At 39.9% G+C, this 27,576-nt stretch overlaps 1 protein-coding gene across 4 annotated transcripts in view; it reads left to right on the top strand.

Annotated features, from left to right (window-relative positions):
* The window catches only part of atp8a1 (ATPase phospholipid transporting 8A1), a 97,263-nt gene that overhangs the window by 21,755 nt on the left and 47,932 nt on the right, over positions 1 to 27,576 (top strand). The window contains exons 5-24 of one of the 4 annotated variants that reach the window (XM_088385619.1): positions 970 to 1,015; positions 1,136 to 1,176; positions 2,119 to 2,192; positions 4,411 to 4,480; positions 4,755 to 4,882; positions 5,547 to 5,658; positions 6,074 to 6,239; positions 9,997 to 10,124; positions 10,537 to 10,614; positions 10,690 to 10,778; positions 12,826 to 12,870; positions 15,638 to 15,710; positions 17,986 to 18,091; positions 19,335 to 19,417; positions 20,503 to 20,552; positions 21,002 to 21,071; positions 21,328 to 21,412; positions 21,820 to 21,959; positions 23,856 to 23,994; positions 27,191 to 27,255. In XM_088385619.1, coding sequence (XP_088241745.1) covers positions 970 to 1,015; positions 1,136 to 1,176; positions 2,119 to 2,192; positions 4,411 to 4,480; positions 4,755 to 4,882; positions 5,547 to 5,658; positions 6,074 to 6,239; positions 9,997 to 10,124; positions 10,537 to 10,614; positions 10,690 to 10,778; positions 12,826 to 12,870; positions 15,638 to 15,710; positions 17,986 to 18,091; positions 19,335 to 19,417; positions 20,503 to 20,552; positions 21,002 to 21,071; positions 21,328 to 21,412; positions 21,820 to 21,959; positions 23,856 to 23,994; positions 27,191 to 27,255 — 1,788 coding nt within the window. Of the gene's footprint in view, positions 1 to 969; positions 1,016 to 1,135; positions 1,177 to 2,118; positions 2,193 to 2,553; positions 2,628 to 4,410; positions 4,481 to 4,754; positions 4,883 to 5,546; positions 5,659 to 6,073; positions 6,240 to 9,996; positions 10,125 to 10,536; positions 10,615 to 10,689; positions 10,779 to 12,825; positions 12,871 to 15,637; positions 15,711 to 17,985; positions 18,092 to 19,334; positions 19,418 to 20,502; positions 20,553 to 21,001; positions 21,072 to 21,327; positions 21,413 to 21,819; positions 21,960 to 23,855; positions 23,995 to 27,190; positions 27,256 to 27,576 lie in introns of all 4 variants that reach the window. The other 3 variants (XM_088385610.1, XM_088385634.1, XM_088385629.1) reach the window with 3 other exon arrangements.

Here is a 27,576-nt window from a genome sequence, read left to right as displayed (position 1 = left end):
TTTAATGGAATTAGCAGTGGAGTAAATCGGAGCAAGCTAAAAGAATGTAAACAGTTGATCTTGTTGGGGTTTTGAGAGGATATGTCCACGCCTCTCTTATCAGGGCCAACACACATTGCAGTTGCTGGATGCCACTTGACAAGACCTAAAACATCAACACTGTTCACAGCATTACTGTTTGTCACGTGGGATGCAAGGGCAAATAATAGTGCCGAACAATAGTGCACTCCTACACACAACCACATAGTCTTCCAACTAGAAGACCTCCGCCAAGACCAAATAAGTCCAAGCATGCTTGTCTGACTTGTTTTAGAGGTCAAAGAAATGGTGACTTGATTCACATATCACAACTCCCTCTGCAGTTCACTATAAGTGGATTGTAACGCAATACATGTTAAAATTAATTCCTTGATTGACAGCTTCCTTTATGCTGTTTTGTTTTTGTCTGTATATTATATTATATTATGAGCAACAAACTACATTCCATTGGTGAAGGTAACATGCATAATTTTGAGCGAGATCCAGGCAGAAATCTCGTGTGTCCAATTTTGGTCAATTTCATATTTTTTTTCACCAATTCATACTATTAGTCAGTCCTCATGTTGCCAGCTATTTTTTTTTAAAATTGTAATGTGTGAAAAATATCTTAGGCAAATATTTTTACTCTATTAGACCCTTGAACTTTTTCAACAGCGTAGTCGGCTCATCTTGTTTGGAATTGCATCGCTTATGGCTACGAGATCTTTGAAAAAGACTTTGGTAAAATGATGTAAGCACATTCTTTATATTTAGTTATTAAACTATTACTATTAAAGCCTTTTGATCGGTTATTTTGAGTAAGTTATTCCATTGCTTTGACTCACCTGTTTGCTTTCGAACCTCACACTAATGCTCTTGTCATCCAAATATGATTTATCCTGTCATACTCTATTTGCATAACCAATATTCCATTTTCTTCGTTCATTCTAGAAACGCCACAATGCTGACAGTGTTGTCAACAAAAAGGAATGTCAAGGTATGAAAAACAATGCACTGATTCCCTTTTTGCCGGCTAACAGTTGAAATATGTATATCAACTCATTTTGACTTCTTCTTTTTATCTTTCTCTGTTCTCCCTTCCTGTCATGTCACACAGTGTTAAGAAACGGCGCCTGGGAGATTGTGCATTGGGAGAAGGTATGCAATTATAATAATAACAAGTAGACGGATTATTAGCCATTGATTGGGGATCGTAAGCACATGCTCACATAATACACAGCAGAGCAGACCTACACTGACTGTCGGATGGTTCAAGCAGCTAATTAATCCAGTGTTTCCATTGGAACTGCCGTCAAAGGTGAAGGAGCTGAGTATGTACTTTCATAATGCAGTTGATTTATTTGTTCCTGAAACAAAAAGCCATAGAAATTAATTAGGTGCTTTTAAGGACTTGTAAGTTCTAATAACACGTTATCATTTACACATTGTGATGCCTTGTTTTTTTTACATTTGTAAAAAAAAAAATATATATATGTATATATACATATATATGTATCTATATGTATCTATAGATGTATATATATATATATATATATATATATATATGTGTGTGTATATGTACATACATATATATATATATATATATATGTGTGTGTATATGTACATACATATATATATATATATATATATATATATATATATATATATATATATATATATATATATATATATATATATATATATATATATATATATATATATGTGTGTGTATATGTACATATATATGTAAAATAAAATATTCCTGGCCACTGCTGATACAAATCACTGTATTGTTTCGTGACTTCAATATTTTATGCTTATTACGTCATCTTTATGCATATTGTAAAAGCAGCTAAATTCCTGGTTGGTTACTGAATGATTTAGATGCCTTTTTCTTACAAGATCATTTTGATAATGTCCTTGTCAGATTTACCTCCTTGCCTGTAGCTACATTTAAGTTTCATTTTTGCTTAATACAAAATGCGGTGCCTTTCAAACGTTAAATTGTGCCATTCAATGTATTTCCTTTCATCAGCGTATAACACGATCACAGCCCGTCTCTACATTGTGTGCAGCACGATGACCAGTCTATTTTCACAGGTTGAAACGGGCGATGTTATTAAAGTAAATGAAGGCGATTTCGTGCCTGCAGACGCTGTGGTTTTATCATGCAGGTATCGAGAGTCCGCTCTGAATGACTGCCTACTTGAATCGCCTCCACTCTCTATCTGGGCTGCCTTTTAGCTCTTCAGCCGAAAGAAATGATGGCTTACCAACATTATAAAAAGCATTAGTGTTTTTTAGTTGGAATTGCGGCAACAACACACAAAAAAACCCCAACAAAGATTTATAGTTTGATCGCTGTCATTCCTCGAGGTGGGACAAGAGAAAGCAGATAAAGAACCCTCAAGACTGACTAACAGTTACCTTTCTCCTGTCATGTGTTTGCTCTTTGTTTTTCCACCCCTTTCCTTTTCCACCACCCTTTCTCTTCCACGTTGTCTCCTGCTGATGTCATGTGGTCACTAACATCAGGTGACTGTTGGGGAAGTCGTCCGAGCTGCCAACGGCGATCACCTCCCGGCTGACCTCGTCATACTGTCGTCCAGGTCAGGAAAACCAGAGGTGTTACCAAGGCAACGGCTGTTGCAAAGATGGGGCCAGACTTTCAGAAGCTGGTGTCAGAAGCTCATTTGCATGCATGAGGGAAAAAGGAGCTTGTGATTACCTCCCAGATGTTGCATGTTTGCCTTTTTTTAACCTATTGCATGGCTAATGTGCATGGCTCACATGCAGTCACTGCCAAATTTGCATGATCCTGCATTCCAAGAATGAAATATGAATGACATCTGGAATGATGTATTTTGGTGCTTTCTATTTTGACAATAGTGGCTTACATTGCAACTGTTTCCGTAAAAAAAAAAAAGGTATTTAATACTAAGGTCAGGGTTTCACACTAGGGTTTCAAATTAAGGTTAGGGATTCAAACTAGGGTTAGGGTTTCAAACTAGAGTTTCAAACTAGGGTTTGGGTTTTAAACTAGGGTTTCAAACTAGGATTTAATTAATGACATCATTGTCAGGTCTGAAAATGCTGAGCTGTGAAAAGATAATGGGTCTTTTCACTTTTAACAAAGTGGAAAAAGAGTCTGTAGGGGATTTTCCCTTCTTTTCTTTTGCACCCTTCACTATTTCTGGCAATGGAGACATGTACTTTTGTGTACTGTACTCAGGAATATTGTGTGGGCTGCTTATGCCTGACTTCAGCCCCCTTTACTTTGGACTTTTTGGTTTTGTCTTTCTCCAATCCAGCATTGAGCCTTTTCAACCCTTTAGGGCCACTATACTTCTCTCTGGCAAAGTGGAAGTTAAAAAAAAAAAAGGAAAGCCTCTTTGGCTAAGTCTTAGAAGTAAAAGAAAAAAATCTTAAGAGCTCGTAGTTGACAATGAGTCTTAAACTGGTGAAGGGGTGCAGCGTAATTTGAACAATGCCCTCAAGGCACTCACTGGGATTCTCAACTCGATTAAATTATATATTGTCATTATTTTTTTTTTTGCCTTTGACTCACAATTTCCCTTTGTGTCAGTGTAATTCAGAAAGAGTCCTTGTATGTTCCCTGCAATTTGCAACCAGTTGTGGATGTGCCTTGCCTCTCAGACAGTCATCTTATAAAGGCTTCCACCTCGCCAGTGACCCTAATGAGGACAAGCACTCCAGACAATGGAAGCATTTTTCAATCCTTTTAAGTCCCATGCCTGGGATGGTAAACCACCTAATACCACCATTGGCTGGAGCAAATTGAACCTGACTCCAAACAAATTTGTTTTTAGCAAGTCATGTAAATACAGCTGTACTTTTTGTTTTGAGAAACTCCCATCACTTATTGGATTATAGAGAAAAAGAGCAGCAAAGCCCTAGACTTGCTCTTTCTTGATACCACCCCCCCTTCCCACGGTTCGACCAACCCTCTCTAAAACAAAGAACTGCTCACAAAGAGTAGCTAAGAGTGTGGCATGCTCTACCACTGTCCCTGTGCCTGAAATCTGTCAGAAGCTCATTTGTCCGCTCTGCTTCTTGTGCTCTGCACGCCCTCTCGCTCGCATCACGCCACTCTGGAGTTTTCTCTCTCCTCCCGTCTCGGCCCCTTTCCAGTTTCATGTTGTTCAAGCAGTCTGCAAATAAAGAATGCTTCTTTATATGTATAACTATAATTAGGCTGCTGCACAGCAACCTTGTCTAAATTAAGTGGGCTAGATTTGTCTGTTATTAAAATCAGCCATACTTTTACTTCCTTCACCACAGTATTAGATAATGTTCATTCATTTTAATATGTTTTATACATGACTCACCAGCACTTCACCGGTTTTATGTCATTATCTCTTTCCTCATCAGTGAACCACAGGGAATGTGCTACATCGAAACATCTAATCTAGATGGTGAAACAAACTTAAAAATCAGACAGGTAAAAATCTCTCTCTCTCTCCCTCTCTCTCTCTCTCTCTCTCTCTCTCTCTCTCTCTCTCTCTCTCTCTCTCTCTCTCTCTCTCTCTCTCTCTCTCTCTCTCTCTCTCTCTCTCTCTCTCTCTCTCTCTCTCTCTCTCTCTCTCTCTCTCTCTCTCTCTCTCTCTCTCTCTCTCTCTCTCTGTCTCTTTTGTTTTTCTTCTTCTTTGTTGTTGTGGAGTACATTGTTGCATCAATGTTGTTATCGGTGACACATGAAGTGACAAAATCAACAGGGTCTCCAAATGACATCCGACTTGAAGGACATAGACAGCCTGATGCGTCTCTCAGGAAGGATGGAGTGCGAGTGCCCAAACCGTCATCTGTATGAGTTTGTTGGGAACATCCGACTAGATGGCCACAGGTGGGTAAACTTGTTAAACTACATTTTTGACTGTATGTTTTTTTTTCCAGGAAGCTTTTGAAAACAATCAGGGTTACCATTGTTTATATATTTTCTGTGATATTCTTTCTACCTGAAAAATTTCAGGAACTTTAAGGACAGCGTGTTATTTGATCCATCAAGTTTGAAAAGCCCACAGCTGTTTGTATAGTAATCCCTTTTAACCTGCTAAGATATTGAAACTTTGGCTGATCCATTAGCCTGTAGCTGAGTGCATTGTCTGCTGAAGGCACCTGGTTCGCTCAAATTCAATTACCGCTATGCGTTGCTTCAAAGGCTGTGTCACTGGCAGGAAAATGCATTTTTATGAGGGACTGGATACAATGTTATGACGTTATGATTTAATCATCTGGGAACTAAAAAGCTTCCCTGAGTAAGCAATTTTCAGAAGTACGTTTGGCTTTTAGAGGGTTTAATAGCGTCATGTTCCTTTTGTGTCATTCTAAATCTTTTCAGAAGTAGTGATTTTGCTTCAGTACAGGCAGCACCTGACTACACAACAACAGCCAATAAATTCCAGTATGAAATCAGGAGAAATAGAGTGTGAGCCTTCGATAGAAATCGTATGCAGTCTTCACATCCATGTACGTAATGTTTTTTTTTTTTTTCTCACCCCCCACTACAGCACAGTGCCGCTTGGTCCAGACCAGATCTTATTGAGAGGAGCCCAGCTGAGGAACACACAATGGGTCCATGGTGTGGTGGTCTACACGGGTCATGACACAAAACTTATGCAGGTACTACCACCGTGAAATGCAATTAATCTTACCTGAGGCAGGTTCATGGTGAAGTGCTGCTGTTTTATTTTTAGGATGCCATAGTACTAATAAAAAAAAGCCTTATTAATCCAAGACAGTCTGTAGCAGTCAGTAAGGAAAAATATCTAATTAAATGCACTTCATTGCTATAAATGAATCGTTAGCACATCTACCTCCCAGTTCTGAGATTGGGCGGGTTCCAATCCGGTCTCTGAACTTCCGATGTGGAGTGCAGGTTTTTATTTTTTACTACTGTCGTGCCCCACATTACACATTTTTACACATTCTCTTTGCTACTATTAGCATACTTAAATTCAGGGCCAACCAACTGCACTTCTCAGATATTTCAACATTGACCACACTTCCTCTTTTTAAATTTGTTTTGCCTTGTCAGAACTCCACTCGGCCGCCGCTGAAGTTGTCCAACGTGGAGCGCATCACCAACTTTCAGATTCTGGTCTTGTTTGGCTGCCTGCTCGCCATCTCATTAGTCTGCTCCGTGGGCCAAACCATCTGGAAGTACCGGTGTGGCAATGACGCCTGGTACATGGACCTCAACTGTAAGAGTCCCCCCTGAGGCCACTCGCCACCTCTCATTGCACATATTTGAGCTCACTTGTGTCCATATCAGCTTATTTCTTTGTCGTTTTAAGTTACTTCCTTAAATGCTGGTATGTACGTGTCTTTTTCGTTTGTTCAGTTGCCTCAGTTAAACAATGTTTCTCTCATAACAAGTGAAATATGTGCCAATGCGGGAATGCTCCAATTCCCTGTTAACTGATGCCTAGATGTGTTGAGTGCCAAATGGTTGAATATCACTGCGCTGCTGTACTTTTTTTGTTCCCTTTCTAATGTTGTGTTTGATTTTGTTGTTTTTCTTTGTTGTCGTTTTTTTAACAGCTCCAGGTAACAACCATTTTAAAGCCTTGGCCATCCGTGAATGACCTCCCTTTACTAACCCCTTACTGAAGCTCTGCCTTTGCTAAGCAAATGAGGCCCCCTACCCTCGCCCCCTATACGGTTGCCCAACTTTGTATGGGACCGTTCCCGTGGACAAGCACATACCAGGGATCCAACGATAGGTGTTCCCCTCCAGCTCTCTCTTACACCTTCGTCTAGTTATTTTCAGTGCCTGTTGCAAACGGTGTCTCATGTTTCCTCCATTTTTATTTTGATGTCCTCTTTTGTTTTGTGCCACGTGGAACACTTTGCCTCTGCCAAGCTTTAGACAACCACCCCTCATTCTTCTCCAGAATGACTAGTTCTGTCCCTGCCCCTGAGCGACGGTAAAACGCCAGAAGATGTTTGCTGCAGGAGGCTGCGTACATGTTTATGACTGAGAGCAGTGGCTGGCATTTTCCAAATGCCCCTGTTGCCATCTTTTCAAACCACTTTACAAATGGTAAGAGAAGTCATGCAAACCTGCTCCTGGTCTGGTGCAGCGGTAGACGTTTCCGGGCAAAACTTTGTAATGTGATTTATAATCATTTGCCTCGTCCGCCGCCTATATTTTTTTGCCCAGATTGGTATTTGGATCATTATTTTGAATGTTTAGAACAGTTCAGACCTCATTTTCATTTGTGATTCAAATTAATAATTATAAAAAAGATATTAATAGTTTTATTTAAGATGACCTTATTATTGGAACCTGATTGTTTTGTTGATTGGCATCCACACATCCAACATTCTGGACAATGACAAGATGGCTGCAGGGATAAGTTGTGTTCGCCTACATCCTTAGGCTGTTGTAGTGATTGACACAAGGTGCCCACATTCTGCCACGAAACAATTTTTGACCAATTTTCAAAATTTCATCTTTAACTTGATACCAAAGACAATTGACTTATCTTCCATGCTCCACCAGTTTTTTCACTGGTTTTCATATAATAGTCCTCCATAAAGTAACTTGGAACTTCTTTTTAAAATCAGATTTTTTATCTGTACAAGGATTACTTGTTTTGTCATGGTTCAATAACCGTTACTGACATTTTTACAACCATTTTTGTTTTGAGATTGCTGAGGTACCTAAATGAAATGTACATTGAGTGAATGGTTGAATTTGTCACATTCACAGGAATTTCATGGAGTCATCTGCCACAGTTTTATAGGATTGCATGAATCCTCCAGCCTTTTATCATCTGGTCAGATTTGTTCTTGTTATTATTGCTTAGTTTAAAAAAAAAAAAAAAAAAAAAGAACAGCTGGTGTGCAGTGACAAAGCTCTGGTACGCAAAGTGATCATCGTGGTACTTCAGCCATTACTCTGTGCCCTGATAGGCCTGTAGGAGAGGTTGTGTCCTGGTCGATTTAAACTTGCAGTATGACTTAAACTCCCCCCCCTACACGGTGCTCTATTGGTGCTCTATTGCTTTTGGCGAGGGGTTAAAAACACGTTCAAAACGCTTTAGGGGGGCAGTGTAAGTCATAAAGCAGGGGTCCATCTTGAGACTGATTGTACCGCCTTAAGGAGATTGTTGAGACTCTTTCCAGTGCGCATTGTCCAGCCTGTGACAAAAGAGAGCGGTGGAAAGCCTGTCAAATTATTTAGCATCACATGAGTCAGTAAAAGAAAATGATTGTAGCCTCGCCATTCGCCAACATTGAGAAGATGAAGGGGAGAATGTGCGTTAGCTGGCCACGCACAGCATCCCGCCGGCTCGTATGTCACTGAACACTCGTGAATAATTAATGTGACTTTGAGCGGTCACGGAGTGCTGAGGATGGCAATCGACGACATGTATACTGTGAAAACAATGCAGATTGAGGCCAAAGAGTGCAAGTTGCTAAATATGCATGCATTCAGCCAACTTGTTCGATTGTATTTTTTAGTAAAATAGAAAGGAATTCAGTCAAATGCTGAGCTGGTGTTGTTCCACCAAAAGCCATTCAATTGTGCTTTTGCTCTTATTTTAGGGAAATCCTCATACTTAAATACACGAAGCTAATAAAAGGATGAATAAAATGCATCTTCAACTAAAACCTGTTGCTGTGACTAGCTGATAGTTAGTAATGGTTAAAATGACATTGAAAGTACAGTGGAATCTCTAAAGTTGAACACAAAGCAGTCTATGCAAATATAAATGTCATGTTTAAGGTGGCAAATACAAGTGAACTGGTTTTCATACTAATAGTGATCTGTTTCTAAATTCAATCTACACGTTTGGAGATAATTGCTGTGAAGACTGAAAAGCATAGAGTAAGACTGAAAACTATTGAGTGATCACTAGAGTAATCGAATATTAAGCGCTCTAGCGTGCCTTCTATTCTGCCATGATCTCGCCACATGTACCAGTTTGCGAGTAAGGAATTTTTTTTTTACGCAGGACTTTGGGCTGGCGCCGCCGCTATAGAATGCCTCGTTATCAGCCTTATTGTTTGTAAGCTTCAAGGTTTTTTTTTTTCCTTAAATCATTTAAAGTTGAGGTTTTTTTTAACAACACTCCCTTGTGGTGTGTCAAATTTACAAGACTTTAAGGTAGGGCATTCAACTTTAGAGGTTGCACTGTACTCCCCTTGTGTGCTTTTGCACTGGCGCTTGCCCTGCGGTGTTTTTTGCAACCAAACAGCTGAGATTTTGAGTGACGGGACCTAACAATGCAGTGCAGTGGTCACCATTAATACGTCGGCGTCATCCGCCCGCTCTTTTCCACTCCTTGTTGGTTGGCAATGTGTTATGGACTGAATCTCCCTCCTTTGTCTTGACAGCATCCAGTGCGTTTGTCTGCCCCTCCCTCCTCCACACTTCTGAGACTCCCTGTATTTGTTGTACCAGTAGCAGTATAGCTTCCATCCCGCCATGCGTTTGTTGGTTTTGTTTTCTTTTGCTATGTCATGGCAAGGGGGCCCTCCTCTCAATGCTAAGATGAAGTTGGCTTGAGGAAGGTAACTCTTGCAAGCTCCCGCAAGCTGTGGCAAGGTAAATGACATCCCTCCTGTTTTCATGTTTGGTGTCCGTGGGGTTCTCTGTTGATCATTGCCACTTTTGGGGATGGGGGCGGGGGCATCATTTTGCATAGTGCTTCATTGCCTGGATCAAGCTGGATGCCAAGGCTGTTGCTGTGACACAACGGAGACACCTCAGTCCCTCACTGTCAATCTATGGGATGTTAAATTTGACTCCTGGGTGAGAGGATGGGTTCATTTCCAGCCAGTGCTCCGTGTTAGCCCAACACACTCTCCCCGCTTTGGGATAATAGGGACCATTGGCTGGAAGTAGCTGCGGGCTCTTAACATTTTACCGACGGATGCTCATGAACCCGGCGCTGACGAGCCTCCTGTGTATCACTTCCTGTGTCCAAACCCGTCTCCCCTCCGTAGATGGCGGGGCGGCGAACTTCGGCCTCAACTTCCTCACCTTCATCATCCTGTTCAACAATCTGATCCCCATCAGTCTGCTGGTCACACTGGAGGTCATCAAGTTCATCCAGGCCTTCTTCATCAATTGGGTGAGCCGGGAGTTAAGCTTTCCGTGTTCTATTTTCAGCTGGAAGATGCTTTCTTGTTTTTACAGGTGACCAGAATTTGACCTTCTCTACACTGTTGACTGTTTTTGTACTTTGTTCAACTCGCTTTTCTAACTAGGAACTAGGTGACAAAATCAAACAGGTGTCTGTGGAAAAAACATTTCCATGTACAGTTTCCACTTCTTTGCCAGGCAAAGAACCCGTTTGATTTTGACTGCTTCCACGATGAAAAATATCAGGACAGTCCCCCAAACTTCAGTCTCATTTTTCAACATCACCAATCATTAATAATTAACCTGATTGTTTCATTGAAGTGGAGAGTGGGAGCTGGAGGATTCCAGTTTGAAATGTTGCAGTTATATCATGTGTTGATTGTTCATTGTGACTTGGCCAGGACACCGATATGGTCTACGAGCCGACCAACACACCTGCCATGGCCCGCACGTCCAACCTGAATGAAGAGTTGGGCCAGGTAATAAAAGCAGTGTGTCTTATCTTTGTCGTTCTAATTGTGCTCTATCTTGAATGTCCTCTCCCTGCTGGGCAGGTGAAATACATTTTCTCTGACAAGACGGGCACGCTGACCTGCAATGTCATGCAGTTTAAGAAGTGCACCATCGCTGGCGTGGCCTACGGGTATGTAACCCCCCCTCCACACACACGCAGACTTTTCTCGTTGCTTCCTCTTCCCTCACCTTCTCTTTTGTTGTTTTCTCTCCTTCTTCAACTAATCAGTAGCAGCTTTGTCAGGTCCTAAGCTGTAAATAAAAAGGCTGTATACTGTTGACATTTGACAGCTCCTCTGTTGCCTTTGCCCAACATTTTGGAGGGCAGAGGAGCATCTGCACCTATTTTTCCATGCACATACCACTCAGTTCACTTAACCACCCACTAATGTTTTACCTCACTCAAAAGAAACATTTACAAGAGTGAAGTGCGAGCTTGGCAGAGCATGATTAATCATTTTGGAATTTAATTAAAAGCTTGATTGATCGTGTACAGACAAAAGGATAGATAAAAGGATATTTTGATGAGGACCCCAAAAATTGTGGATGTCAGTAATTCCAAGAAATGAGATTCCACTTAATTTCCTTGAGGGATAATTTAGGACAAAAATAAATGTTGCACTGTCATTTCACAAAATACCATTTTCCATCAATTTCTACGTTTGCCCCAAAGAATAGCAGGATAACTAGGGCGCAACAGTGTAATAAATAAATAATAAAAGGGCAGAAAAAGCAAAGATTCCGACCGAACCCTCCGTCAGTTTAAATAGACAAGTCAAGGACAACAGAATAAAACTTCATTTAGTGAAAAGGTGGTTAGGAGGACTTCCAAAACTTCATGAATGACCTCTTTTCACTGCCCACTAAGACAGCCCGACTCTTCTCAATTCTAAAAGTTATTTCCGGTTGATTCATAAACATTCTCCCACCATCCATACATTGTTTTTATTTTATTCACCAGGAGTTGGATGAAATGTCACAGTTTCAAACTTATATATATTTTTTTTCATTTTTAACTTGCAGCTTTCTAAATGAACAAAATGAGGTCTGTCGGCCGGGGACAAAAGCTCTTGCTGCCGTACTTCACTCAGCCTGCAGTCTCTGCCCAATCCTCACCAAAGTCTTTACTTTTAATTCCTATTCATGGATTCAAATCAAAATAAGACGCCTTTTAATTAGGCAAAGCTCCGGCGTCATTCACGACTTGACATATTTCTGTACATTTATTCTTGCACTCAACACACAGGCTGGCTTTGCCGTATGACACTTTGCTGTCTATTCCCATCGCAGATGTCCCATTTTGCTTCTCGCCTAAGGTGACGTTGAGTATCTTTAGTAGTGTTGTTTCTAAACAGCTTTGCGTGCGTCTTCATCTGGAATGTACTAACTCGGCTTTTTGAGTTTTACGCATTAGGGTTGTGTGAAAATCTTTTTTTTTTTACAAGGGAAACATGAGAACATTTTTAGCACAAGTGCGTGCAAAGTCGTGGCTTGTAATTGGGTGACACACACACACACGCACACAAAAGTACTGACACAACTGCCTGCCTGCATGCGTTCCTCTCCACAAATGAAGAAGGGCTGCTGTAATTAATAAAGTCATCCCCGAGGGTGTAGACATTAAATCCACTGGAAAGGAGTCCAAATCTCAAGGATAGATGTTGTTAAGCTAAGTGAAGTGCACACCATCTCCTAAGCTTGACATCCAAGTGGGAAATGCAAATTGATACGGATGAGTTAAAAATACAGAAATATATTTGACAGTTAATGTAATTAATTTAGTAATATTAACTAATTTAATCTTAATCACTCAGTCCCGTCGAGTGCAGGAAATGTTTTATTTGCTGCAAAAATGCTTCGTTTAATTGTGAATTTATAATACTATATTCTTTAGTACATTAGAATTAAAATGCGTTGTATTCATATTTATGTAGTTGTTAAGATGAAGAATGAAAGTACATTAAAAAAAATCTGTTGCTCACATTATTATTGGACATATCTTTGACACATTTCTACAGAACACGTTCCTACCAAACCCTTGCAACTTGGCTCCAATCTTTCCTAGCATCCTAACCTATCCCCTAATAGTAACAACACATGATGAGTATTCAGAACACATTAACAATCAGCCTTTATTTCCTTTTTTTTTTTTTTCCTTCCTACAATGGCTTCAACAGTCACGTGCCTGAGACTGAGGATGGTAGTTTTGCGGAGGACGACGGGTAAGATGATTGGGCTGCTTGTTTGACGTTGTAGTGCTGCCCTGCCTTTGGTGGATGTGTGACTAAGTTGGAACGCAACCCTGTTGTTCATGTTTGACTAATATGAGGGAGTCCTTTCAGTGTGTCTAACTGTTGTGATGTGAAGATAAAGATTTTAATCGCATATCATACCGTACTCTTTTACCATCTGATTTCTGACTATCTCTCCGGCATACACGCACACATGTGCACACACACGTGTACACAGGTCTGCATGCTGCAACTATTTTTGCATGGGCGATCAGGGCGTGTGTGGTGATGGCGTTGAAGTTACTGTGAACTGTTGTCCTTCCGTCCATGGAAACCAGTTTTGAGACTTCTATCATGCATGTGGCACTGCTATTGTATAGAATGGGTCAATAATAAAAACAAACTAAAATCAGCTCTTGGGTTTGTTAGATCAACCAAGAGGGCTTTTAACAAGTATTTGCTGATGTTATTCAATGAGTATCTAGCAAGGATTTTTTTTTACTCATAAAATAAGAATTCACTTAAATACTTTTTTTTTTTTAAAGTTTGAAGTTGAAAGTTTGTTGTTTCAAGTTTTTTTCCACCTGCATAGTCATGAATTTATGTAAACGTGCAAATGTCAAGAAGCTTTTCACCAAAACATCATGTTTAGGAATAGGTCTCTATGCTCATATTGTATCTACGTATATAATCAGCCACAAGAAAAAAAAAAAAGATCAATCAATAAGTAATCAGGATAGCGATCTGATGATGTGAACACAGTTGTCCTTCAGCTACTGTAATAATCAGAAATTTGCAATATGCAATTATAAAGTTCCACTTTTTAGTCCAATGAAAATCAATTTGATCCTCATATTTTCAAGAGCAAGAAAGAATATTCAAATAATATAATATTTTATAAAAACACTAGAAAAAAGGCAACATATATAGTTTCGATTGACATCAACAGAATTGTTTTTAACTGGCAAATTTTATAGTCAGACTGATATTGTTCAAAACATGCTCTTTTTTGTGAGGTTTCTTACAATACAGTAATAACTTGTCTTAATAGTGTTTTGCCAAGATGAAAGACAGTTGTTAAAAGTAGAATGTAATAAAACCTGGACGCTGGACAACATCCAACGCTGGTGTACCCAGTAACACTTGACCATAGATGTTATCCATGTTTTGGAGGATATTCATGAAATATACATGAAATATTCAAGTAAGCCAATTGCTTTGGATTTATTGGACTACAGTCAGAACTTAGCTTGGGATGATACCATCCTTCTACTGGTTATTTCTGAAAGCCATCCAAGCCTCCAGCGATTAAGCTTTAACCTGGATACAGCCCCCGGTAATTGATTGAGAGCTGTCAGCAGCCATGTTCCTGTCGTGACGGCACCCCGCTGCGCTGGCAGCCAATCGATAAGTTACCGCGCCGGAGCCTGAAATGTTTCATCACGACCGTGGACATGTTGAGTGATGCCCAAATGGACCTCATTTATAGGATCTCCTTTCCTTTCCCTGTGCAGCCAGGCTACTCAGTCTTTGTTGCTGCATTAGCATGAGATAATGTCAAATGTTAATGAGTAAGCCCCTGCAATGTGGTGTCACTGTGTGTGGTCATACATGCATCATGTTATCACTATCAGTAAAATCTGCAATCTAGCATGAGTGGTTTATTGTGTCATTGTGGTTGGATAAACATTTGCGTTGCTTAGAAACATTTGTGTTTCTCCACAAATGTAATCTTTAAAAGAACCAAATGTTAGCCTTGTTTGCATGTGGCATCTTAGAGTTTGCCATCTTACGTAAATGGGAGTGGCCATTCGAGCAGTCCTGCAGGCTTGAGAAGACTTATGGCCGCCTCTGTATGGCAACCACTGGCGGTAACATTTCTATCAAGCCTGCAGTGCCACGGACAAAAGTTGTTGTCGCCCTGATCTATAGGACGCCATTTATCACGGAATGCTGGATCGATCGCTACTGGACAGCCGGCGAGCTGCCGTTCGATGGGCCTACACTATAGCTGTAGGGATAATGAAAGACATCATTTCTTTTATTAACCAACAACACCCCCTTAGCTTTTAACTCTCCGCTCATTAAAGATTTTATCACTGTTTTTCTCATGAATTATTCCAGTAAACATTATATGGTACTCGTAGGAAACTAATGCGCTTTCTAATTCTTTATTAAGCTTGGCTCTGATTTGGTGATGTTGTTTCCTTTTAAGCATTGTCTTGTTATATTAACAGCATGTGGAATGATATTTTATTGTTTCCCCTAAACACATGGTAGTGACTACTGTAGTAGTGGATACCTATCAGTACTCGAACAGACGGGTGTTGTCATTTAAATATAATGCATGAATTGATTCTTCATTGCTCCTACAACAATTTTATCGGTTCAGTGTCTTGAACATCTTCGTTAGTCTAAATGGCTACAGTAAAAACAAACTCTGGCTTAGTGTTTTATGAGTAAAACAACAATTTTACCTAAACCTGATTATGAATTAACAAATTGAAAAATCAGCTCTCTTTTCTGTTTTAATATACTCTATAAGAAAACTATATCATGAGAATTCGCAATGATACAAGCCACGTGTCATTTTATACATAATCGGGGCTTTAATAAAGAGCCCATCCTCTTCAACACTGCAGTAAAGGCTCTATGTATCAATATCTACGTATGTATTGATCTACATATATATGTGTGTCATTTTCACTGTTATTTTGGTGCATTCTTTTGTTAAACGCGTGTCGTGTTCTCTGCCCAGGCACAGCACGCATTCGTCAGAAGAGTCGGGATTTATTGACCAGAGCTTGTTGGAAAACCTCCAAAGTAATCATGTGAGTAAAGGTGCCTGTCAACTTATGTTTGTTGCTCAGAACAAGAAATGATCTGCAATCCGAATGTGTACAGTATCCTATCCTCTTGATAACGAACCCTGTGTTAGGTCAGCCTGAGGAAATGTTTTGGATCAAACTGTACATAACATATTGCCGTCAAAATCATATAGTAATATTAATATTAGACTATATCGTTAAATACTGCTGTAACCAAAATAGGTCTATACTATATTCATTACTTACCATATGCAACACCATAATCCTCTGAACCTATTTCTTTCTTCATATCTATTGTTGTCTTTTGTAGTTAGCTATTTATTTATTTATTTTTCTAGCTATCTAGTGTTATAGCTTCTTGCTAAATAATATGAACCACACTTCTACTGTGGCCCTGTGACGTTTTTGTGATTAAGGGCTATACAAATAAATTTGACTTGACTTTTACTGTTCACACTGACTGTTGAGGTTTGACATCACCCAAGAGAATTAAACCACAGCAGCGACAAAAATAAACGTCTCCCCCAGTGCTTTTCACTTTCTCTTGAGTCAATGCACCATTTTTTCCCTGGACTTGTCAACTTTTGCCACACAGTTTATGTCAAAAGTAGGCATCCGTCACCATTGTCGTGACAGAAGGCGACGACCCACCAGTCAGTGGGGGTCAAGGGTCTGGGACGATCGCTGACAGTGCAGTATTCCCTGACCAACAAGACCGTCTCATCAGCTCTTTGCGCTTGAACCTGTCAAGGCCCTCTTTTGCATAATAACTCCTTAAGCCTCACAGTTACATGCCTAAACTAAACCCTGCATTAAGCTGTGGCCTTCATACATCCATGCAACACACAGTGCCTTGTCCTTCAGAGGATACCTGTCAACCCGAACTAGATTAGCATAAGAACAGAAAAGGGCTTTCATGGCCACCTGGACTATTATAGAAACTGTGTACTTCCATTTTCAAGAGACCCTTTGATTCGCACACACCCTCCTCTACACCCCGGCACCAATACCTTATTTCTTTTATGGAACAGAGCAGGGTTGCTATGGACACAGAAAAAAGCAGATTTAATCATCCCGATCACGGGCGCACACAATTTAGTTTGGCAAGGAAAACACAGACACTCAATAGATGTACAGTATGTTTGAAATTAAACTTATCTTTTGAGATGGAATGAGATGAGATGGAAGAAAAAAATGTGAAAATGATCTTTTCACTTTTCGTAATGGGCTCATCTGCTCCATATGAACCTTCAAAAAGAATTGTTTCCCCGTCTCACAACTATTCCGAAACACATTTAAAGTGTGATTGCCTACTACTGGCCTGGCATGTACATTGCAGGTTAAACTTGACAAGTGTTTAGTCATTATTGCAAGTCTGTGTAAATGGGCATTGTTTTGACAATGTTACCTGTTGTGTAGAGACAATTTAAAAAACAAAATGCGCCAAAAAACTTACATAAGAAAGACCTAATGTTCCTTCCCCTCTTTATGAGAAACGCTTCTAATATATTTTGTTCATGTCAATAATAATACTTAGAACACGCCATTTGAGTGGTCAGACATTTTTTTTTTCCATATGTACTGTAGCGGCAAACCAGATTAATGCTTAAAAATGTCTCGTGTAAACATCCAGTGGACTAGGTTTTCTGGTTCTTAACTAGAATGAAAGTAAATTGTCCCAGAGATAAGGTTAGTCATAAAACACCCACGTCCCCCCCCAAGGTTAAGCCAGCCCCATGTTTATATATACTGCATGTAGATGATTACATTTTGTCCTTTGTGCTTACTAATAGATTGAAATCCTGATAATTTGAGGTTTTACTCATGATGTAATCATCCTCAGCGCGCATTAGTTTTTGTCCGGGGTGTTGCAGAGATGATTAAAGTCACAAATCTATATTAGACAAGTGTCCTCTAAAAACACTCATGAGACCTTTGGGTAAATCCTTTTTTCTCCTCTCTTGAAAAATTGATTTGTGGTGAACAATTTGTTGGTTGCTGGCTGAAAGGTTATAAGTGGAGATGAAAGACCGCACATTAGTTTTCATGGGTCACAGGGGCAGTGATGACACATATTTTGGTTTTTATTATATCCGACTATGTATGGCCAGACTGAAAAACATAAAATGTAAATGAACAATAAGAATTATAAAAAAAATACACGTATATGTCAATTTGTAGATTGTTTGAGAAATGTTTCTACCTGTTCTACCAATCTTCTTTGCTTCATTATGTGTAGAAATCCAAGGTCATAGTCTCTTTTCCCTCCTTCCCGTAGCCTACAGCTGCTGTCATCCTGGAGTTCATGACCATGATGGCCATCTGTCACACAGCAGTCCCCGAGCGTAACGACGGAAAAATCACCTACCAGGCGGCATCCCCAGGTACATCACACCTTCCCCGTGATATCATACGGAAAAATGGTGTCATGTGAAGGAGCCAGATGCACATGCAGACAGGACCCGGAAGTGGAAAAACAGAGTCTGAATGCAAGACACAACATTATTAGTAGCAAGAGAGCGCAGGACTAGATTAAAAGGGGACGAAATTTAGTAGCTCAAGCTTAAACACTAAGTCAAATCAGCCCAACCATGCCCAATCCAATATGACAAAATAAAGATGGCAACATAAAGGACCGTAGCAACTGACAACATCAAGGACCCAACCCAAAATGCAGTCACAACCAGTCAGAAGAAATAGACAATTCTGTGGACGTTGTCAAATGATGAAGTTCTTAAAATAGTACAGATATACATCAATTTACTCGATTCCAACAATAATTTTAAATGTCATTAGTAACTTTAGTAACCCTGTTTACTCTGCCTTACACATCTGTTTGGCATTTTCAAAGTCTGAGTATTTTTGTGTCATCGAACAGTGGTTAACTTTCCTTTACACTAGTATGTCCCAGTCATTAGAAATATATGGACTAGAAAAGATAGAAACACAGTTTTTATTAATAAAGCAGCAGAAACAAAAGAAATTGAGATAAGGAAAACATTTATCCTAGTTGAAGGTTTGCAACCTCTGTTTGTTGAAACATGCCTGCCCTGGTGCCCTTAGCGTTGGTATGTAAATCTACAAAAAAAAAAAAAAAAAGGCCACTCTTAATGGAATCGCAAAATGTCACCATCCCTGGAGGCATTGTTTGCTGCTCCAAATGTAAACACTGAGTCGACTCTCATTCCCAAAATAAGACGGGGGAGTAAGATTTGCTGAAAATTCCATTAATTACCGAATCTGTTGGAGTCTGTTATTTATTATATGACTATTACTGTTGCTACATATATAGAGACAAAATGCTTGTAAGTGTTGATAAATCGCAAGGATGATTAACCAGACGACACTATGCTGTTACTTCACGTGACATTGCGTGCTTATTTTGTGCCTGATTGCGTACGGCAATGGTGTTCGTGTGGAGGAGCTTTGGGGTTTGAAGCAAAGTGGGGGATGAGCTTGTTAAGTGAACTGTAAAAAAACAAGCAGATAGCTTTTTCTCACCCTGCGGCGTCCTCGTGCAAGCCCAGCCACAAGATACCTGGCTGCAAACACTGCCCTCGTTATGAAAACGTATCCGGCGTTGCCCTCCTGTGTGTAACATTTCTTGACTTTTTCTTTATTCCCAAGATGAAAGTGCTTTGGTGAGAGCTGCACGCAACCTGGGTTTTGTGTTCTCTGGTAGAACACCAGACAGCGTCATTGTGGAAATGGTACGTTTGATTCGTTACAAGAAAAACATACACACAAAAGGAATGGGACCACTTTTTTTTTTCGCACCATGTGGGATTGAATGTAATGTTTCTGTCAAAGAGAATTCAAGCTGCTTATTGCCACTCACTCCCTCGCTTGAACTTTACTGCCAAACCAAGCACAAAACATAGCTTTGAGTTAGAAAGGTCAATTTAACTTAATGTACACACAAAATGCAAAATGCCATTGACTGGCTAACAAATTGTCATAATTCATCTGATTCACCCCATTTCCACTTTTGACGTATTCCATATATTCACGTGAGGAGCCCTGCCTAGTTATAGCACCTTAATACCAAGCTCTCCATATCCACCCAACTGAAACTAGTTTGCCAATGGCAACATTGAAATGAAATTTAATGTCCAGTGTAACTATTTCAATACCTTGATGACTTATTACCATGAAATGAATTTGATCCTCCAATTTTAGCGCACCAATACTGTAGCATCGCCGCTACTTTGCTACCTTGTGACAGAGTGTTTTCACATTAAATTAACCAAATGTCCTTTTTTTTTTGTTCTTTTTATTATGTTGTTACAGTTGGCTTGTGTTTTGGGACGCTTTTGCTTCAGCCTCAAGTGCACAGTTAATGTTTTTGTTTTCATTGGATAAATATTTGATTGTGTTTCCTGATGAGTTTCATGAAATATTCATCCCTAACAAAAAAAAATCCCATTTATTTTGTCACTTATTTTTGAAGCACCTACTGCCTGCCCAAAGGCAGCTTTTCTAAGAAATAGTGCATGCAAGAGCACATGTCCACGATGATGGTAGTTGGAGCCAGTGCAGAGTGTGCAGGTCCTGTTGTTCTTTTAATTGGCTAACCTGATGATTGCACTCGAGGCGGAGAAAGGCCAAAACCATTTCCCCCTCTTCCCTGCTCCTGAGAACATTGTGTCTCTGAGACATGGCTATAATTCCTCCAGCTTCATCAGAGCCATCTTAGCGCTTCACATTGTCTTAATCGTTTGGTCTCTTGCCTTGCGGGTGCTTCAATTAGAGATGATAAATGAATCCCACCTTGTTGTCTCTGTTATGCGTTTAGATGGGAAGTGAGGAGAAGTATGAGCTGCTTCATGTGCTTGAGTTCACAAGGTATAGTATGAATAACAGAATTATTATTAATGTTTTTGAACAGAACTGAGCATGGTCAGTTTTGAGTTTGGAGAGCTGTAAAATAAATGTTCTCAAAATGTACATTAGATCTTTTTGTTGTTGTTGTTGCTTGTTATACGTGTTTATTTAAATTATTGACTGGTGGGAGATGTTCACTCACTTATTAGGGGCAGGCAGCGCGACTTCAGTTTCCACTTTGTGATTTGTTGTCAATGTTCTCACGCATTTTGCTCTGAGCCTTAGTTGTATGCTCCAATGTTATTATGTTTCCAGAAATCTGTAGCGGTTTCTTACAATGAGTTACTTTAATCTTACCCACCTCCATGTTATCTAATTTTATCCTCCTCATGCTGTGCTCAAACTGTGTGCGATAATTTGTTGGCTGTAACACCTCGAGATAACACCTTCTCTGTCGCTCTCTTGCACAGTGTAAGGAAGAGAATGTCAGTCATCATGCGCACGCCATCCGGAAAGATCCGCCTCTACTGCAAAGGAGCTGTGAGTGTCTTGTCTGTCGCCATGGTGATACGCCATCCTTACCGGTCGCTATCATTATCCTCATCATCAGTGACACAGACAGGCGTGCAAAATCGTCTCTGTAGTGCAGGCAATCTTCTACAATCGTCTAAAACCACGCATCATACAGATGCCTATATTCACTTCTACCGCAGCGTATGGCTTGTTAAAGCACGAGTACACACATTGATGCGTATTTATGTGTGAGTTTTCAGTGAGCATCTGTGTTTGTCTTCAGGACACGGTGATCTATGACAGACTGGCAGACAGCTCTCGCTACAAAGAGATCACGTTGAAACATCTGGAGCAGTTTGCCACTGAGGGTGAGAGTCACCCCCCTGAATTAGAAAAAAAAACTGTCTCATTACTGCTATCCGGCCAGTCAAATTTCACGTTTAGGTTTTGTTTTTTGTTCTGTGCTTATACTGCCCCCTGGTGACAAACAAGTGGTATAACCAGAGGAGACTAAATATAGCAAAATTAATTGATAAAAAGGGAAATCATGTAAATAAATTAAAAATGAGTAATCAATGTTAACTTGGGAAAAAAAATAATCAAATCAACAATAAAGTATTAATGATAAAAAGATAGAAAAATATTTACTGCTTAAAAAATAATACTACAGTGCTATTAAGAAACATTTTTAAAAAATCAAATTCTGACAAGTACACACTATACAAACACAAAGAATGAATAGAGTCATCATCACATTGGTGTTGTCGCCATCCAGGGCTGCGCACACTGTGCTTTGCCGTGACAGACATCAGCGAGTCGACTTATCAACAGTGGCTGGAGGTGCACCACCGAGCCTGCACCTCCCTGCAGAACCGATCCCTCAAGATGGAGGAGAGTTACGAACTCATCGAGAAGGTATGGTGAAATGACACAAACACACTTCTACCACATGAACAACATGTTCTTGTTCCTCTGTAAAGGGGGAGGTGAACAGGCCCATTTCAAGGGACCGTGACTGGCAGCATAGTATTTTGCTATTTGCAGCGTTGATGTGGCAGCCTCATAACTGACATTTTTTCACAGTGCTTTTTGGCTGTGCAATTCAGCGATTTTCATTGATTAATTCACATTTGAATGGCTGCAGACAAAGATTTGGTTGATATTATCAGCAACCTCCTCAATTGATCTTGAGTGAATTGAATTGACTTTGATTTTTCAAAAATGTGACTTTAATCCAAAAACATACCACATGAGTGAAATTATTTTCACCTTGTTTTGCAAATAACAAGGAGGAAACCTTTTTTTGGTATTCCCTGAGTCAAGTTGGAAACCTTTGACCTTAGTTGTGGGTTTTCTAAACCAGAAATATTTTACCTCGCCTAAGCAGTACAACTCGATAGTACGCGTGAAAAGTGAACTTACTCTTTCACAACAGATATTTGGACCACTCGAGCCATGCTGCTTGATGACTCATTCACTGATTTTAAATTGTTGAACATTTATAACTTACTACTGAGAATTAACAAGGGCTGTGTTTGCATAAATGTTTTGACTAAAGGGACATTTTCGGCTCAGGAGAAATAAAGCAGACCATGAGGGAGAGAAAAAACAACAACAAAAGCAAGACTTGATTTTGATCAAATAATTTGTATTTTCTATAGGAGATAAGGGAATAATAACAAAGACAAATTGATAAATATTTTCCTTTAAAACCAAATCGAACACAAATTATGTGGTGACAAAGTCCTTGTTGGACAGTGACAATTGCTTTCAACACGACAGGAGAGGCAAGTGTCAGGTCTTAAACTTCACATGGCTCGACATTACAGCATTGGCTTCCATATAGTAGTTGTCATCCCACTGCTGTTATGGCTCCTCTGATACTACAGCAGAAAGCTTTAAATTGCTTAGTTGATCTTTCCCTTATGGTGTGCCTGAGAAAAAAACTCCTGTAAAATTTAGTACACACTGCAACACTGCAAAAAGAAACACTTAATAAAATAGCTCTCAAGTTCTATTTGAAAGCTCTCCATTTCCACACCAGACTCAACTGAACTTTAAAAGACCGACTAGACTGGCCAATGTAATCAAACACGGATAACGGTGCAAATTCCAAGTGTATGTTTGTGTGAGATCAGAAGCGGGTAATTGGCCTGTGAGAGGTGGGTTCAGTCGGAAGCACCAGTCAAACACGGCCGGCCACAGTCGTTAATCACCCACTTGGCACTTTTTAACACAACACGCACGCATGCGCCCACGCAAATGGGAGCAATCTATCATGAAATAAATGGGGATCTTTTCCAATGGGGAAAATGTAATGCGAACTGCTTAGTGAGCAAGTCTAAGACTAGATGTACTGTCCAGTACGTACATTATTTTTTGGGTTGGAGCATAAAATGTCCCTTATAGCCACAAGGAGGCGCACTGGAGTCACAATCCAACAGTATTGGAGCACATATCAACCCCTAACGACTACTTCAGAAAAAAATAAAGTATTAATTTTAAACTGTATTAATAAGCCACATTCAAAATAAGGATACATTTAAGTAAGCTAAATTCTATTATGCTTGACAGTTTTCTGTTCTTGAAATTGACTTTTTTTTCCCCTCAATATTCCAACTCGTATTTTTCCCCCACTCATTTGATTTTAATTCAATTATTAAACATTTCAACTTTAATTCTTCACTTGTGATTTTACAACTGTTTCTTACTACATTACTGCAAAAACACCACCAATTCTTCCATGCCTTCTTCAAGTCTGCATATGCTTACTTCTTGACACGTATGTTTATGGACGTTTTTCTGTGGTAGAACTTACAGTTGTTGGGGGCCACCGCCATCGAGGACAAGCTGCAGGATAAAGTGCCCGAGACCATAGAGACACTGATGAAGGCTGACATCAAGATCTGGATACTTACAGGGGATAAACAGGAAACAGCCATCAACATTGGTAAGGAGGATCTCAAAACCATTCATAGAGACATAAAAATTCAACATGCAACTCATTTGAAAAAGAGAAGACGTCACATGGGATCTTTTCCTTTTTGAAGACAAAGCCTTAAGTATAAAGCCTAGTTGAGATAAATTTCAAATTTTCAGATTTATGCACCATATTTCCTCAGTGGTCATCCCTCTGATAGTTATCCTATCTCAACTCAAATCAATTTAAGGGAGGTTAATTTGACTTCAGGATGATACCTCCATTTTTCCATCGATATCTCAGTTATAAGACACTATTGTTGACACACGGACATTAGAGTTAACCGCTAAGCCCATTTGAACTGTATTGCTGGCCAAAACAGCAGCACCCAACCATTAAACTCGCTCTTAGATGCAGTGGTGTGCAAAAAAACAATCCATCTGCACCATTTTTATTTGTTTGTATGCCAGTCTGTCAAAATGTCTGTTTGAAACTGTTCCATGGCCCCAAAAGGTTGGGGTTGTACTGTATGTACTGGAAAAATGTCAATGATGTCATGATTATCACAAGCTAGGCAACACCCCCAAATATCTAATTTAATCTTTAAGCGCTAGTAGACATTTTATCATTATACTGTTAGGAGTGTTGAACTTTTTTATCCACTTGGAACAAATTTAAGAATGTTAAATGGTGGAATGGTGAACACACATTTGTATTGTTCGACTGTTGCCAGTGTTTAATTCATATACACAATTAAAACACCGTTACAAATGTTAAATTGAAATGCATGAAATCTCATTGGTAGGTGCCTGTTTTCCATGCATACTCTGACTAGCCTTAGCCCACAAAAATGGAAATAGTGTCCTGAAAGTCATTTGCATTGCATTCACATAAAGACTTGAAACTTGCCTACATTACGACACAGATGTTAAACTTGATACGTTTTCCGCGGCCTCTTCAAGGTGCTCTGGTCAGTCGGAGAAACTATAAGGCGCGTTCTCTGTGGCACACATCTAGAACAAGCATCTGTTGCAGAACACAAAATGATGTATGAGCCCCTCTCACAGACATGATGTAAATAACATGCATATGTACACAAGCGGGCACTTTGTACATGTCAGCTCCCCCTTGGGGCACTCTGGTCTCACAGAATGCATCAGAAGTGCAAATGAGTGACTCCTGCGAAACATTTTGTACTGCACTCCTGCTTTCCATGCTGCAATTCTTCTGCTTCCATATGGCAGCCGACATGCGAACAAAGATGGCAGGAAAATCGATAATCCATTTTGAATCTACCCACCACTGTGGGCCCTCTCAATCAGCTCTTTGTGCCCATGCTGCCCAGGTGTGAGCACATGATCACTGCGGGCTCACTATTACAGGTTGGCCTTTTTAGACTGGAGTTGCACTGTAGATCCCCTTTCAGTATTGACTTAAATTTTACAATTTTTCCAAACTGAAAGAGGATCTCTCGTGTTTGAGTTTTAGCCTACGAGGTGGAGCGAACCACCCAGATGCCACTCTTGGCACAGCCCACCATAAATCAGCCAGGAGCCAGCTGTGTTGACTCAATTTAACGGCAAAGGAACGTGGCAGGTCAGTTTGATCTGACTTGTGTCGAACCAGCAATCGTAAAAACTGCCGTTGTTAGCAGGTGTCCTTCATTTGGCACCTATACAGTGAGATGCACAATAGTTACTCTGACAGCAACGTTGCTGGCTTGCAGCGCTGTTTGCTCTGGGATATGCTGCCTAGCACTATTTGCTCCGCTGTTGGGTGAAAGTATGTCATGCTCTGGACAGGTCAGAGCCAGGATGTAGCGGATGCAAAGTGCCTGCTCCCCAGCTTCAGGGGAAAAAAAATAAACAAAGTAGTACTGAAGGAAATCAGTTTGCAAAAATTACTGTTTGCAAAAAATATATATTTGTATCATACATTTCATGCCACATTTTTCATCAACATGTTCAACATCAAATTTCTATTTACTTTTGTACATGTGCTGCTCCACCGTCTGTCTTCAAATATTTGTTACTTACAGTGGAACTCCAGACAAGACTTTCCTTGTAATAATACGCTAATGTTTATGCCCCCCCGCTTGTCCATATTGAATTAGTGGAATAAAAATTAAGCAGATAAAGCCACCCGTTTTTATCCATCGCAAGCGGTAGCCATGCGGTAGCAAATGACATGTGACCCAACCTCCCAAATAGGTGAGCCGTTGTATTCGCAATTACAGTTGACAGCTGCGGACAGCAGTATCATTCTATAACTGTATTTTATTTTATTTTTTCAATTAAGATGGTCCCACACCAGACTTGATTCTTTTCTTGTTTAACTCTGGTTCCACTTCATCCTATTAGGTCCCAAACTAGTTGGTCATTTGCCAGTTACTGACAAAGTTGTGAAATCTATTATTTAAATCCTTTATTACAGACATTGCACCTCCACCCAAAGACTCAAACATTAGCCCAACAATATGCAATAACAGAAGAACATGGTCGTCTCTTATTGACTCATCATTCTCTGCTTGAACAGACCTGTCAAAACTGCTTATTGATCTGACCATTCAGACTCCCTTCAGTTCATAGTGTGTGGGTCAAATGCAAACCCCAAATTGTTGTAACAGCAGAGGCGGCTGTGACACGACATGTCGTTATTGCACATTCCTCAAGTCCCGCGGGAGCGCAATTTAGTTCTGCCTGAGAAAATTACAGGCTAAGGAATGCCACATTCTCTGTTTGGCTGCTGTCAAATCAGCTGAAGGTAAACACGTTGATCGGAAGCGGTGGACAAGAGCAGAGAGGGAGCAGAGACCAATTTCGAAGTGGAGGAGACATTTGGAGACCTTTTCCAAATTTTGAACATTTTCCCGTCTTGCACTAACAAAAACAATCCGCCCGTGCCAGCCCTGCAATGATGTTTGCTTTTGAGGGGAAACATTCTCATAGCCTCACACAGGACTTTCATGGTGTGTTTTATGCAGTGGCTACATTTGAACCGTGTCCTTAAAATGTGGTCAAGTTGCATTCCGCAAGTGTGATGTTTGACGTTCTAACATTCAAGTTTTCCAAACTTTCCGATCACATAAATCGAATTAGAAATTTCATACTATCATAACTATCTATCATATCAGTCATGTCTTAAATGGTTGTAGATATGGCGGTTCTTTATGTGCAATCCTTACAGTAGGTTTGTTTGATAATTTTCTGTTCTTTTTCTCCCTTAGGACATTCCTGCAAACTTTTGACAAAGAACATGGGCATGCTGGTGATAAATGAGGATACTCTTGATGTAAGTACTGCTCATTTGTGTATCCCCAAAAGGATTAGAATGAACAATGTAACTGAATTATGTAACCAACAAACCAAGCTTCCAAACTTTTAATCCGTAATATATATCATCATCATGTGGTCCAATAAAAATCCATTTGACTAGAATCGCACTGAATTGTGTGTATGGACAAGCCGCAAACCTTCTGAGAGAATGTCCTTTGGACATTTAAGACGAAAATGAATCTTTGTGGCAAGTAACACAAACTTTTGTACAGACCCAAAAGTGTCAAGTTAAATCTTTTTTTTCATATAAACTTTAATTACAAAAAGGTCTCAAATG

The sequence above is a fragment of the Syngnathus floridae genome, chromosome 1 (genome assembly GCF_059516105.1).
Source record: "Syngnathus floridae isolate MCC-2025c chromosome 1, RoL_Sflo_1.0, whole genome shotgun sequence".
Classification (NCBI taxonomy): domain Eukaryota; kingdom Metazoa; phylum Chordata; class Actinopteri; order Syngnathiformes; family Syngnathidae; genus Syngnathus; species Syngnathus floridae.
This window is presented reverse-complemented; position numbering and strand designations above follow the sequence as displayed.